Raw genomic sequence first — 15,772 nt, forward strand, 5'->3', positions numbered from 1 at the left:
CTAGCTGAGATAAAGCTAGTTGAGTTGGTTCCCTACTTGGGCATCATGCAGTCAGGTACTCAATGAGGGGAAAGTAGCCCCTGCTTCAAAGTCAAATCCCTCAATCTCTGCCAGAATCTCCAATTCTGGTTTCCCCTAGGGGTCTCGAGGAAGCTTCAGATTGTGTACAGCCAACTGTCCCCTCTGAAGGAGCAGGCTCAGAAGCCTGGGGCTCAGGGGGCTAGATCAAAAGAGTGTCCCATTAGTGAGTATGCCAGCCCAGCCCCCAGGAAGGAGATAAACACTTAATCACAATCCCAGACAATAGCCTTTGAGGATCTCACACTTTGAATGTTCTGCTCTGAGCCACTCTCTCTTCCCCTCATGGAACTGCACCCAGCAGAGGTTTCCAGGACTTGAGTGGAATGATCCAAACAGTTAGTCATTGGAGGTGATGCCCTCAAGTCTGTAGGAGGGGCAGGCACTCCTACTTCCTGAGTTAGTGCATGCTGAACTCACAGAAGAGCTTGGATCTACCTCCCCACAATGTAGTCACACAGCCTAGCACTCACTTGTCTGGCTCCCAGACAGAAGCCTCCTTGGGAGACACAATCCAAAAATCTCAGCTCTGTCTCCCCTGCACCTTCCCCTGCATCACATTTCTAACCTAAGCTGGCTGAGCACTTGAGATGAGGGAGACCAGTCCTCTTTCCCAAGTGACACAATTTAATCCCTGTCTGGGTCTTTGCCAAAAGCCACCCCAGAAAATAGAGGACCCCTTTAAGTCACTGCTGCGTGTAGTCAGCAAACCCCTCTGAAGGACCTGAGTATGGCAGCATGGCCTTGCCAGCAGTCAGAGTCCAGAGTGAACTCCCCAGGCTGGTGCTGTAATTTCAGGAGTGTTCTTTTCCCTGGAAGGGTGTGGTCCGAGTCTCCTAGGCAGTCTGAATCCCCACTGATTCCCACCACCAGATGCTACACAGGCTCTTCTCCCCATTTTTGTTGCTCTTGGTTGAGGATCCCTGTGAGGGGTTGAGACCCCATACTCCTTGAGGGAGGGAGTTCTGTAGTTATCATATCTCTCTGGCTTCTCAGCCACCACCTTACCTGTGTGAGGGAGCTATGTTTTTCCTTGTCTCTGTCCTTTTTACCAGTTTCTATGTGGCTCCTTCTGTACTCCTTAGTTATCATATTTCAGATTATCTAGCTTTCAATTGTTTTTTTCTGGTTGATTGCTCTGTAAGTTATCTATAAATCCGGTTTGGTACTGGGAGCAAGAGAGTGCAGCTTCCAGCTACTCTGTAGTCATCTTAAAATCTCCTATGTACCAAATCTTCTTTATCCAGTCATCCATCAAAAAACACTGGTTGTTTCTACATCTTGGCCACCATGAATAATGCTGCAATGAACATAGGGGTGCATATATCTTTGCAAATTATGGTTTCAATGTTTTTGAGTAGATACCCAGAAGAGTGGTTGCTTGTTCATATGGTCACTCTATTATTAATTTTCTGAGGAATTGCCATACTGTTTTCCATAATGGTTGTACCAGTTTACATTCCCACCATTAGTGAATGAAGGTTCCCTTTTCTCCACAATTTCTCCAACACTTGTTATTACTGTCCTGTTGACATAATATTTTCAAGGTCCACCCGTGTTGTCACAAATGGTAGCATTTCATATTTTCTTATAGTTGAGTATTATTCCATTGTATATATGTACCACATCTTATTATCCAATCATCTATCCAAGGACACTTTGATTGTGATTTTTCATTTCCTTACTGGCTATTGATGCTGACTATTTTTTCATGTATTAGCCATTTATATATTTTTATTGTAGAAATATCTATTCAAATTCTTTGCCTATTTATTTTATTTGTTTAATCTTTATTGTTGAAAGTATTACATATGTCCTCTTTTTTTCCCATTGACTCCCTTTACCCTGCTCCCGCTCCCTCACCAGGCCTTCCCTGCACTATTGTTTGTTAATGGGCTATGCATATATGCATATAAATTCTTTAGTTAATCTCTACTCGCCCCCTCCCCTTCCCTCTAAAATATGCTAGTCTGTTGCATGTTTCAGTGTCACTGGATCTGTTTTGTTCATCAGGTTATTTTGTTCATTAGATTCCACATATAAGTGAGGTCATGTGATATTTCAAAGGTATTTTTTTGACTGGCTTTTTTAGCTTAGCATAATTTTGCCTATTTAAAAGTGGGTTGTCTTTTTATATCTAGTCATTAAGGTTATATATATGTATGTAACGTTATATATAGTTGTTTATATAAGTAGCATCTTTTATATATACAAGTTCTTTATCAGATAGATGATTTGTAAGCATTTCTCCCATTCTATGCATTTTTTGTGTGTGTGTATGTCTTTTTAGTGGTGTCCTTTGAAGCATAACAATTGTAATTTTGATAAAGCCAATTAATGCATTTGTTTCTTTTGTCATTTGTACTTTTGGTATCATATCTAAGAAACTAATGCTTAATTTATGGCCACAAATATTTAACATATTTTTCTAAGAGTTTTAAAATTTTAGCACTTACATTTAGGCCATTGATCCAATATTAGTTAATTTTTAGATATGTTGTGAGTAGGGGTCGATATTCATAATTTGTATGTGGATATATAGTTGTCTCGGCACAATTTTTTTTTTTTTAAATATATCTTTATTGATTTCAGAGAGAGGAAAGGAGAGGGAGAGAGAGAGATAGAAACATCAATGACGAGAGAGTCATTGATCGAGCCCGCAACCGGGTATGTGCCCTGACCGGGAAGCAAACCCCAATCGCCTGGATCCTAGGTCGACGCTCAACCACTGAGCCATGCCCGGCCGGGCATCAGCACAATTTTTTGAAAGCTATTCTTTCCTCATTGGCTTATCTTGGCATTCTTGTTGAAAATCAATTGACCATAATATAAGGTTTTATTTCAGGATCCTCTACTCTAATTTATTGGTCTACATGTCTATCCTTATTAAGGATACTGTTTTGATTATTATGGCTTCATTGTAAGGTTTGAAATCAAGAAGTAGGAGTATTTTTTATTTTCCAAGATTGTTTGGCTTATTTTATTTTGGTTCCCTTGCATTTCCATATGAATTGTGTCAGTTTATCACTTTCTGCAAAGTAGGCAGCTGATATTTTGATAGGGATTGCAGTAAATCTGTAAATTCATTGTTATCTTAACAATATTAAGTCCTCCAGTCCACAAATATAGGTATCTTTCCATTTATTAAGGTCTTTAATTTCTTTCAATAATGCATTGTAACTAGTTTTTAGTGTATAAATCTTATACTTATTTTGTTAAATTTATTTCTGAATACATTTATTTATTTATTTATTTATTTATTTATTTATTTATTTATTTATTTATTTATTTTACTTTTTGTTTATCCTCACCTGAGAATATTTTTTCCACTGATTTTCAGAGAAAGTGGAAGGGAGGGAAGGAGGAGGAGAGAAAGAGAGAGAGAGAGAGAGATGTGAGAGAGACACATTGATTGGTTGCTTCCCACATGTGCCCTGACCAGAGCTGGGGATCAAACTCCGAACCCAAGTACATGCCCTTGACCCGGAATTGAACTAGATATCTTTTGGTGCATGAGCCGACATTCTTATCACTGAGCCACACTGGCCAGGGCTGAATATTTATTTTTTTAATGCTGCTGTGTATAGAATTTCATTTCTTTCTTTCCTTCCTTCCTTTCTTTCTTTCTTTCTTTCTTTCTTTCTTTCTTTCTTTCTTTCTTTCTTTCTTTCTTTCTTTCTTTCTTTCTTTCTTTCTTTCTTTCTTTCTTTCTTTCTTTCTTTCTTTCTTTCTTTCTTTCTTTCTTTCTTTCTTTCTTTCTTTCTTTCTTTTTCTTTCTCTCTTTCTCTCTTTCTCTCTTTCTCTCTTTCTCTCCTTCTCTCCTTCTCTCCTTCTCTCCTTCTCTCCTTCTCTCCTTCTCTCCTTCTCTCTCTCTCTCTCTCTCTCTCTCTCTCTCCCCTCCCTCCCTCCCTCCCTCCCTCCCTCCCTCCCTCCCTCCCTCCTTCCTTCCTTCCTTCCTTCCTTCCTTCCTTCCTTTCTCTTTCCTTTCTTTTTTAAAATTAAATGTATTGGGATGACATAGGTTAATAAGATTACAAGTATATAATTCTATGATACATCATTTGTATATTGCATTGTGTGCCCACCACCCAAAGTCAAATTTTCTTTCAGTTTTAGATCCCACATATGAATGAAATCATGTGATTTGTAACTTTTTCTGTATACTGTGTAACATTTACATATTCAAAGGTATTTTTTTTTGCACTTTAAATTTATTAATACTGAATTAGTGTTAACAAAATAAATTGTAACCTATCTTTTTTACTTGGTAACAGATGTTTGATATTATGTCATTTTGTAGATAGAAACCTATTTTTTAAAAAGTGTATACATGTATATTTATACATATATGTATATCCAAACCTTTACATATAAGTGGGATTGTATGATCAATGTTTCTTTTTGCATTTATTTTCTAAAAATTAAATTTATTGGGGCGGCATTGGTTAATAAGGTTATAGAGGTTTCAAGTGTACATTTATTTCTATGATACATCATCTGTATATTGCATTGTGTCCACCACCCAAAGTTAAATCATGTTCCATCACCATATATTTGTTCCCTTTACACTTAATTGCCCCCGTCTCCCTTCCCTTTGGTAACTACCAAACTGCTGTTTCTGTCTATGAGTTTATGTCTTATATCTCACATATGAGGGAAATCGTATGGTTCTCAGCTTTTCCTGATTGACTTATTTCGCTTAGCATAATATTCTCAAAGTCCATCCATGTTATTGCAAATGGAAGTATTTCTTTTTCTCTAATGACTGAGTAGTATTCCATTGTATAGATGTACCACAGCATCTTTATCCAATCATCTATTGAAGGACACTGGTTATTTCCATGTCTTGGTCACCATGAATAATGCTTGACTTTTTTCCTTTGTTTTATTCTATTAATCCTTTTCTGATTGTATCTCTTAGTTTCTGTTTCAGATAACCTGCATTAAAATTTGTCTTCCATTAATATTCTACATGCTTAGTGACTACATACAAATAAATAAATATTTCTACCATACATAAACAATATGTACATACACACATAAACATGCTCATATTAAAATTTCCAGCCAAGAATATTGATTGCCTTTTTTTGTTTTAATCCTATTTTATTTTAATAGATATTATACTTTGTTTATGTGTACACTGTACTTTTATGTTAAATTTAGTCTCTGGGTAATTAAATTTTTATGATTCTTGTGACTAAAATAATATTTTCTTATTGACTTCTTGTTTATTGTTATTGCAGACTACTGATTTTTAAGTATTTTTCATTTTTTTTTCAATTAGAACATCAAATTGCCTTATTAATTCTTCTAGTTTCCTATTAGAGTTTCTTGAGTTTTCTGGATACGTCCTCAGGATAAAAAAAAAGATATTCCAAATTTCATCAATTTTAAGATATCATCAATTGTAAGACATACAATTAAACTGTGTATCACTATTAGAAAGACAATGTTGTCAATTGAACTATACCAATAGTAGATGCCATCCATTGTATGACAAATCTCCATTTCAGAAATGCAAAATACGAATAAAACAAGACTTTAAAATCAATAAAATACAATAGTTTTAGTCATTCTTTTCTATATGTATCCTGCTTTTTCTTATTATTGTATATTCAAGATTTTTCAATAAAATATCAAGCATTTTTGTTTTTTAATTATATTCATTTGGGTGAGGCTTATTTATGCTATTGGACTTTTCAAAAAACTGGCTTTTAAACTTCTTCAACTTACATGATTGATTTCATTTTCTACCCATAGTAAGTTACATTTTCCATTTATATGTTCATTTTTTATCTTTTAAAATTTATTAGGATAAATATAAGTTCCTGTCTTTTATCTTGTCTACATTTTTGTAATTAATGGATAGATTTAGAATTCCTTTTGACTATGGCTTTTCAGTGCCTCAAATAATTTGCGACGATGTCTGCATTTAATTGCTTTCCAGATAGTGATTAGTTAATTTTATGTATCTTAATCTCCAAAGAATTATATTTGTGTAAAATTTTCAGTTCTTTAAATCTAATATTTTAGATTATTTTAACAGAATTTGTACTATAAAAGCTTAATTTGTGTTAGAAGCAGGCACAAATTATTAAATACACTGGGGAATGTTTTCCCTTGACTCAAAGCTCTATCAACAGCAGACAATACTTTTCAGAAAAAAATGTGATCTTCTGTGCAAATGAGCATGGTTTTCTAATTCAAACTTTCATTGAATGTGCAGCTATTGTGTCATTTTAAGTGCTCTACTAATCCTGAGACTTTAAACCTAAACCTATGTGATCCATAATGCAATCTCCTATTTCTACCCCCAGCCTATAATCTCCTGAGCATCCACAAGTCATTTTATAGATTGTTGCTCTACTAACAGTTGAATAATTCTGACATCTTTTATTTACAACTTTGTAATGACTTCAGCTATAGATTCAAATGCAAATTTACTAAATTTTGTAAAGTATTTCTGTGTGTTCATAGTGGTAATATTTTCCTGTTTTCTCAATATTAGAAGTGTTATAATTCTCTCACATGTATTTTCACTTGTGATTATTCATCTGTTTTAGACAGTATACACAAAATTACTCTTGTTAAATGTGTTTAGGTATCACTATTGTGTGCATTTTGAGTAGAGCTGCAAAGCATTTTACCCTATATTTTCCTGAGGAATGACTTTTCTATATATTAAAATAGTATTCTGAGGTTAATTTTTCCCCCCAAAATAGTTTTTAAATAAACTAACATTCAAAATAATCAGATATTAGTTTGCAAAATGCAGATACAAAAATAGCTTGAGTAGGGCTCAATGGAAGATAGGTTGAAGAAATGTCCAGAGAATTAATGTAACTCAAGTATATATTGTAAAAAACAAATGAGATTATAAACTTCAAAACTAAAATGTATCCTTGTTTTTGGGATGTTTGAAAATATTATTTTCTTTTACTTAGCTGAGAGCAAAGCAATTCTTTTGAATGAGTCCTTGAAGGCTTTCTTAACTTGATTGTTTCTCAAGGTATAAATAAATGGGTTCAATGTAGGTGAAATAGAAGAAATGAGCAGTGAAACCACTTTATTAATGGCTACTTGTTCCTTTGCTGTAGGATTCATATAGATAAAAATGCATGTACCATAGGTGATGGAAACCACAATCATGTGGGAAGAACAGGTAGAAAAGGCCTTTTTCCTTTGCTCAACAGAAGGGAATCTCAAAATTGTCTTGATAATGTAAGCATATGACAAAACTACACAAGTAAGAGTCATATTCAGGGTCAGCACAGCACAGATTATTACTGTCTGTTCTATGAGCCATGTGTCTGAGCATGATATTTTCACTAAGGGAAATGCATCACAGGTAAAATGATCAATTATGTTAGAGTCACAAAATTTTAGAGTTAAACCCAGGCTAAGTGGTGAGATTAATATACATAAACCAGCTATCCAACAACAGAGGATAAGAATCCGGCAGACCCTGCTGCTCATGATGGTCACATAATGCAGGGGTTTGCAGATGGCCACATAGCGGTCATAGGACATGGCAGCCAGAAGAAAAAATTCTGTTACTGCACAGAGATCAGTAAAAAACACTTGGATGAAACAAGCATTATAGGTAATGACCTTGTCACCTGTTGCAATACTATACATGTATCTGGGAATACAAGCAGATGTAAATGAGATCTCCAAAAAGGAGAAATTTTTTAAGAAAAAGTACATGGGTGTTTTAAGGTGAGAATCCACAAAGATGAGTGTGATGATGGTTAGGTTTCCAGTTACACTCAGTGTGTAGGTGAGAAATAGAAAGATAAAAATCAGAACCTGCAGCTGAGGGTCATCTGTCAGTCCCAGCAGAATGAATGTTGTCGCTGTACAGTTTCTCATCACTGACTTCCGACGTCTTTCCAATCTGCGTGTGATATTCAGAGAAATTTTCTTATAGAGTAGAGATTATTTCAACTGTTCTAAAATTTAATGTACTCAAGTTTTATGTGTGTGTGTGTGTGTGTGTGTGTGTGTGTGTGTATAGAGAGAGACCTTTTATGTCTATTTTATATCCTGTGCTGCTTAGGATTTTCCCATGTGACAGTAGATTGCTGAGTAGGTGTAATTTTATGGATAATAATAATGTGTTTTGGCTTTCAAGAATTTTTTTCTATTCAGGCACAAAATAAAAAAATTTTATCTTTGATTTCATGTCTTTCCTTGACACTTTGGTTTTTTTAAAAATGTGCTAATATACCTTAGGTACTATGCAGACTTTAGAGCAAAACCGGAGATCTTTGTTCAAAATAAAATTTTTGTTGGTGTATTTTGAGGTTAAGTGTGCTTAATTCCTACGACCAACCTTAAGCACTGTGGCTTGTCCCACCCCCTGTTACACACTCATTGTTCCCCCTGAATATGTGCATTGCCTTTACTGACTATGTGTGTTACCTTTACTGCCTGCACAAGTCATGACTGTCTTCTCTTTCCTTCCTCATCTTCCAGTCAATGAATTATCTTAATTGATGCTAAACTTAGCAGGGACTCAAATGTTTCTAATATACAATCAGTATGTCAAATATCGATATTTTCTGACACCAATTAATAAAAATATGTATCCCTTGTGTATCTAGTTTATTTGCTTTATGAGAACATCTACTTTATTGTTGAACTTATTGTGTTCTGTTCTTATGGAGGTTGGGGCAGAATTATAGCGAAAACCCCACTTGCAAATCTTCCAACAGAGAGAAAAATCACTCACTGAGGATCCTGGCTTACTCAAAAGTCAGAATCCTTTTGGGAAATTTAGTCACTCATTCAACAACTGTCAAGTATTTATATCAAATTGAGACACAGACAAGATATATATATATATATTTAATTTTACAGCCCATCTACACTCTCAGATAGATATATATATCACTGTGAAATCTTACTCAGTCCTTCAGTTTTGAACATTATTCACTGCTAAAATTGTATCTATTTTCTGCATGATATTGCAACTTATTTTATTATAGAAGCCAATAAACAGACTGACCAGAACATGTAACTGATTTCTATTTATTCTATCTTTCAAACAAATGTTCAAAATGAACACAGGAATCTGTAATGAGATGCTGTCACTTCAGTCACTTAGTCATTCTTTTGGGGGATGGGAAGAGGAATGCAAGGGCATGCTTGTATAGGTCTATATATACAAAGATACTTATTTTTAATTTGAGGTTGAATAGTCTATACAAAGTTACTCTAAATATTTCTCACATTAAGTAAGATACAGATTTGTTTATGTATCTTATGCATAAAACCTCCCAGACAATGGCATTTATCTACATGAGGGAAATTCATTCTCAAAAATGAATTTCATAAATATATCTTACACACATTAAAAATATATAAACTATGACAGAAATCCATTTTCTTTACAGAGGAAAATATAATCTAGGTCCTACACAGGGAATTCCAATTAAAGAGACAAACTTTATCATACTTACTCTTCTGTTAGTAAATCAGAACTTCAGCTGGTTGTTTAAACATAGCAATATTAAGACAACAATGTTAAAAATAATATTTTTGTAAAGATATTTATGTCTTCACATTCACTGGGATGTCTGGGAATGCATCAAGTTCCTTTTGCACATACTTAAAATTTTTCCACTTTGGACATACTTAGACTTGCTTATGATCAGCTTAGTGCTACTATAAACCTCTAAATATTTTCCTACTATCTCCATCATTGAAAAAAAATTACTCTAAAGGCTGAGAACTTTCTCCACTGGTGGGAGAGATAGTATTTTAAATCATCAGGACAGAGAGGAATGCTTTTATGATGTTAAGTGCGATTTTTCTTTTTAATTTGCAGAGAATGCCACTAAGTGAAAACAGCAAATGGTCCTTGGTGACCTGCAATCGAGAATTGTTAGTTCATTTTCTGAGTAATGAAGTTTGGTAAATACACAAGGAAAACAGGCTTCAGTGAGGACTGTCTCCTTGGAGATATGAGGACGTTGCAGCAGCATTTGACACGGGTCAGGAAGACAACTGTGTCATTTAAATGACATAGGTCAATTTTTTTAAACTTTGATACCTAGTAAGGCATTTGTAAGATTGTAATCCTTTATTACATGAATAAAATCTTGTATTACATTAATTTTTAATTATTGTTGAAAAGTTTTAATCACAGAAGCCAAATGAAAAGTTATGTGATTACAAAGGTGGGGCAAAAGTATGTTTACATTTGTAAATACGTGAAAGAATTTATTCTTGTATCATTATTTATTAATTATTGTATTATTTTCCATAAGAACTGTAGAAATACTCTTGCCCCACCCTGTATAAAGTTAATGCTTACATATAGATCTTATCCTTCCAGATTTTTCTTTCTCCAAATACATTCACAAATGCATAAACATTTTTAACCATGTTTTAATTGGAGACAAAACATGTACTTTTATAGTTGCACAACATAAATGTACTAAATGCCACTGAATTTTGCTTAAAAAAAAGTCAAAATAATAAATTCTGTGTTTTACATATTTCATTACAATAAAAAACATACACTTTTATGTATTTAACCATATCTTAATTTATCACATAATGTAAATTTTATCTAAGTTGTCAACTTATGATATACACTTTTAATAATATTCCCTTATATCTTTTTAAACATCTATAAAATATGTAGTTACATCACCTCTCCCACTCCTTATGTAGTTTACCCTTGAATAATGGGAAGGTTAGGGGGTCCTGACATCCCACCCCTCACAGTTAAAATTCCACCTGTAATTTTAGACTCTCCCAAAATTTAACAACGGTCATTCTTCAGTATCCCCGAGGGATTGGTTTTAGGACCCCATGGGTTCTAAAATTGCTCAAGTCCCCTACATAAAGTGGTGTAGATCAATGCATAGAGTTGGCCTTCCCAAATTCAAGGACTCCCAAACACAGACTAAGAGCAGTAAAGGCATTTTTTGAAAACCAAAACCAAAACCAAATAAAACAAAACAAAAACAATACCCCCTGTGCAACATGTATAAGTGGACTTATACGGTTCAAACCCATGTTGTTTAAGGCTTAAATCTTTTTGTATTCTGTGGCTTCTCCTTTCTTTTCTGATTTTCTCTAAGAAATAACTTTTATCTATTGTGTTCCTCTTCCATTTCAATTAATTTCTATAATAATTATTACCTTTTTTTGTTTACTTAGGTTTGATTGATTTTTCTTTTTTTCCCTTGTGAGGGAAAACATGAGAAAATATATGAGATATTTTTCTTTTTTACATAATCATTTTAGTGCTATAAAATTTCCTCTAAATACTGTTTTAGCTGCTTCCAACGTATTTTGATATGCTGTGCTTTAATTATCACTTATTTAAACATACTTTAAATACCTATTTTGATTTCATGCTTTATTTAGATTTGTGTTAGTGTCCATATATTTGGAGATTTTCCTCATGTCTTCCTGTTATTTTAATTCTATTGTGGCTAGAGTTCATGCTTTGTATGAATTATTTGAATTATTTTATGTCCCAGAATATGGTCTATTTTATTATACATATTTTACGTAGTGTTTCATCTCAGACTTTTAAGCTTTCATTTCTAGAAGTGCAATTAAAAAAAAAAAATCTTTATTGATTTCAGAGAGAGGAAAGGAGAGGGAGAGAGAGAGAGAAACATCAATGATGAGAGAGTCATTGATCGAGCCCTCAACCCGGGCATGTGCCCTGACCGGGAATCAAACCCCAATCGCCTGGATCCTAGGTCGACGCTCAACCGCTGAGCCATGTCTGGCCGGGCTAGAAGTGCAATTTGAGGCTTTATAATTATTTCATGCATAGTGGGCAGAATCTAAGAAGGTCCCTCTAGAAGTCAGGGTTCTCCAGAGGGACAGAACCAATAAGATACATATTATAAAGAATTGGCAATTGACTCATGTGATTATGGAAGCTGGCAAGTCCAAAATCAGCAGACTGGAGACCCAGAGACAACAGTAGTTTGAAGGTAAGGAAAGTTTGCTGAAGAAGTAGGAAGAGCCAGTTTTGCAGATGAAGGTCAAAGGCTGTCTGCTGTGGAATCAGAAAAAGCGGATGTTGCAGATGAAGGCTGAAGGTATCTGCCGTAGAATTCTGTTTCTAGTGGTGGTTGAATGAAGCCCACCCACACTATGGAGGATAATCTACTTTATTCATGTCCACCAATTTAAATATTAATCTCATCCAAAATACCCTTACAGAACCACCCAGAATAATGTTTGACCAACTTTTGGGGCATCCTTGACAAGTTGATCATCTCAGGCCCCAAGACACCTATGATACAACACTTTCTGCCAGTTATTCAATTCATACAAGAAAGAGTATATGTGTTACTGTAAAGGGACTTTACATACATAATAAGGTCCTAAATAGTTGACTTTAAGATAAATAAATTATCCTTGGTGGGTCTTACCTAATCAAATGAGCCCTTCCAAAGGATGGAAGCTCTTACTCTTGAAAGAGATTTGAAGCATGTGAGATTTGACATAAAGAAAATTCTCTATTTCTGTTTTTGAAGTTCGAGTGGGTTCTGTGGCTACTATTAGAAGTGGAAAGCAGCCCCTGGCTTACAACAATCTAGGAAATGGGAACCTCCATCTAAGGAGCAATGTCCAGAGAAACCAGGCGCAAATTCTGGGTGTCCCCTCCCACTGGAGTCACACAGGGATGAGCTTAATTCTTCCAGCAATAATGTGTGACTTTCTGTGCAAAGTATTGCTAAGCAGGGAAGCTCACCTGAGCCTTTGTGTTCACGGTTTTTACTGGGTGTCAGTCACGGAGGCAAGCAGGGCCCACAGGACTAAACTTAACTACTAAAGTACTTAGTCTCCAGGCTTCCCCCCCACCAAGGTCAACTTGAGGTGGTATGGCCAGGACTTCAAGCATTGAAAACCCCATGCTTATCAGGCAAGGCATTCCAAGAGTTCATAGGTTATTTCCCAGGAGCTAATCAAGGACCAGTCTTAAGGTAGGCCTTTCTCAAGGCTTGAACCACCTGAGCCTGCTGAATTAACACTGTATTCTCGTACAGTAAGATATCCCAGGCTCCTCCTGTGCTTTCCTTCTTTTTACCCTCCCAGTAACTATTTTTCTAGAAAGGTATATTTTTGTTTTGTTTTGCTTTTTTCTGATTTTAAAAATTTAGTTTCCCAAGTAAATATTAATTCTATGCATGCTTAAAAACTTGATATAACTATATATGTAAAAATTAATGTGTGTTTACATGTACAGTACATGTATTTTACACACACATCTATATATACGCATGTACATATAAATACATACACATAGTGATGGGTTTTGGCCTATGTTTCCAGTACAAAAATTCAATTATATTAGACATATTCCCCCCCTTTTCTCTCTTCCCCCTCCAAAAAATATTCACAAGAGTTACTCCAGATCAAATGGTGTAACTTTAATAGATTTATGTTTAATAACTTCATGACATTCCATTTATTGATAGTTTGTCATTTCGTGTTGAGCTTTTTTGGCCATCAGAAATACTATATTTCATATTATGCCTTTTTATGCTGTATATTCTTTCAAACAGTACTTAAATTTTTGTGAGACAGAGTCACAGTATGGAATTGCCATATCAAAATAAGTGTATTTTTAAATAGATTTTCTGATTGCTTGTCAAAAAGCTTTAGCAATTTAAATAGGCACATGTACTGTAGTACATGTACATGTACTTTTCCCTGTGATCTAATTCAGCAACAGATGAGAAGTTTTTATTTTTATTTTTTAATTTTTTATTTATTTATTTTTTTAATATGTCTTTATTTATTTCAGATAGAGGAAAGGAGAGGGAGAGAGAGAGATAGAAACATCAATGATGAGAGAGTCATTGATCGGCCGCAGCCCACAACCCGGGCATGTTCCCTAACCGGGAATCGAACCCCGATCGCCTGGATCCTAGGTCGATGCTCACCCGCTGAGCCACGCCCGGCTAGGCCCAGATGAGAAGTTCTTTTAAAAATTTTATCTTTATTAAAAAATTTACAGCTGTCCCCCTCCCTCCCCCCGTTGACCCCCTCTACCCTCCTCCTACCCCCTCTCCAGGCTTTCACCACACTATTGCCTGTGTCCAAGGGTTATGCATATATACATGTAAGTTCTTTGGATAATCTCTTCCTTGCCCCCCACCCCTGCCCCTTTCCCTCTGCTCTACGTCTGTCTGTTGCATGCTTTAATGTCTCTAGGCCTATTTTGTCTGTTTGTTTTTGTTGATTAGATTCTGAATAAAAGTGAGATCATGTGATATTTATCTTTCTCTGCCTGGCTTATTTCACTTGGCATAATACTCTCCAGGTCCTTCCATGTCGTCTCAAAGGGTAAGAGATCCTTGTTTTTGACAGCTGCATAGTATCCATGGTGTAAATGTCCCACAGCTTTTTTATCCACTCATCTACTGATGGGCACTTGGGCTGTTTCCAGATCTTACCTATTGACAATTGTCCTGCTATGAACATAGGGGTGTATATATTTTTTCTGATTTGTGTTTCAGGATTTTTAGTATCTATACTTAGAAGTGGCATCACTGGGCCAAGTAGGAATTCCATTTCTAATTTTTTAATTTTAATTTAATTTAATCTTTTTTTAATTTCTAATTTTTTGAGGACACTCCACACTGTTTTCCATGGTGGCTGCCCCAGTCTGCATTCCCACCAGCAGTGTACCAGGGTTCCCCTTTCTCCACACACCCTCGTCAGCACTTGTTGTTTGCTGATTTGTTGATGGTAGGCATTCTGGCAGGTGTGAAGTGATACCTCATTGTGGTTTTAATTTTCATCTCTCTGATGATTAGTGACCTTGAGCATTTTTTCATATGTCTCTTGGCCATTTGTATGTCCTCTTTGGAGTTCTTTGGAAAATTGACTGTTAAATAGTGTAAAGTTCTCCCACAATATGAATTTTTTGGCATAAGACAGTATTAGAGCAGTTGACAACAGTGTTGTTTACTAAATGGGTTTTAACATTCTCCAAATAGACTATTTTTATTTTTTTGCTTATTTAGTTTTTTCATTTGTATTGTTCATTCATTCTGTTATCAGTGTTATGTACTTAATTTTCACATTATTATTTGATTTATGAAATTTTCAGTGGTATCTTTTGCCAGCCAAAATGGTTAACACTATGTGATTGAATAGGTGCCTGTTCTTTTGTTCCTTTCTGCCTTTAAAGTCATAAGTACAAATTTCTGACTCCTTGATATTATTTTGGCCTTATGTATTTTCTAATAAGGTTTTATTGTTTATTTTTATACTTAAAATTAAAAACCATTTAGAATGTAACTTGTTGGTTGTGTGAATAAAAAGTAAAATTTTTGCCTTTGAGATTTTTGTGTGTGACTGAACACTTGTTAAATAAACCATGGTTTTCCTATTGCACTGGAATATCCCCACTTTTATATAAGAAGCAAAAAAAATGTTTATATAAAAATAAAGACTGTTTGTATACTTTCATAATCTTATCTGTTCTCCTGAACATTTATCTTCTCTTGTGCCAGCATCATATTAAATTGATTTCCATAATGTTTCCCTATGATATAAATCAAGTTTCTATTAATTAATATTTGTTTTTAATTTATGTATTGTTGTACCTTTATGAGATTTAATTCTTAACTACCTTAGAGATAGTTAGAGATACTAAGCTAATTCCATACTAACTTAGAGATAGTTTGTGCAAATA

General features: G+C 34.8%; 1 protein-coding gene across 1 annotated transcript; it reads right to left on the reverse strand.

The window, feature by feature from the left end:
- Window positions 1-7,017: 7,017 nt before the first annotated feature.
- LOC308552874 (olfactory receptor 6C2-like) lies at window positions 7,018-7,953 on the reverse strand (the record flags this gene model as incomplete). The annotated part of the gene is made up of 1 exon (XM_081128261.1): window positions 7,018-7,953. The coding sequence occupies one exon, from the start codon at window positions 7,951-7,953 to the stop codon at window positions 7,018-7,020; it is 936 nt and encodes a 311-aa protein (XP_080984387.1).
- Window positions 7,954-15,772: the final 7,819 nt, after the last annotated feature.

This window comes from Miniopterus schreibersii, assembly GCF_964146895.1.
Source record: "Miniopterus schreibersii genome assembly, chromosome: 2".
NCBI classification, from domain to species: Eukaryota; Metazoa; Chordata; class Mammalia; order Chiroptera; family Miniopteridae; genus Miniopterus; species Miniopterus schreibersii.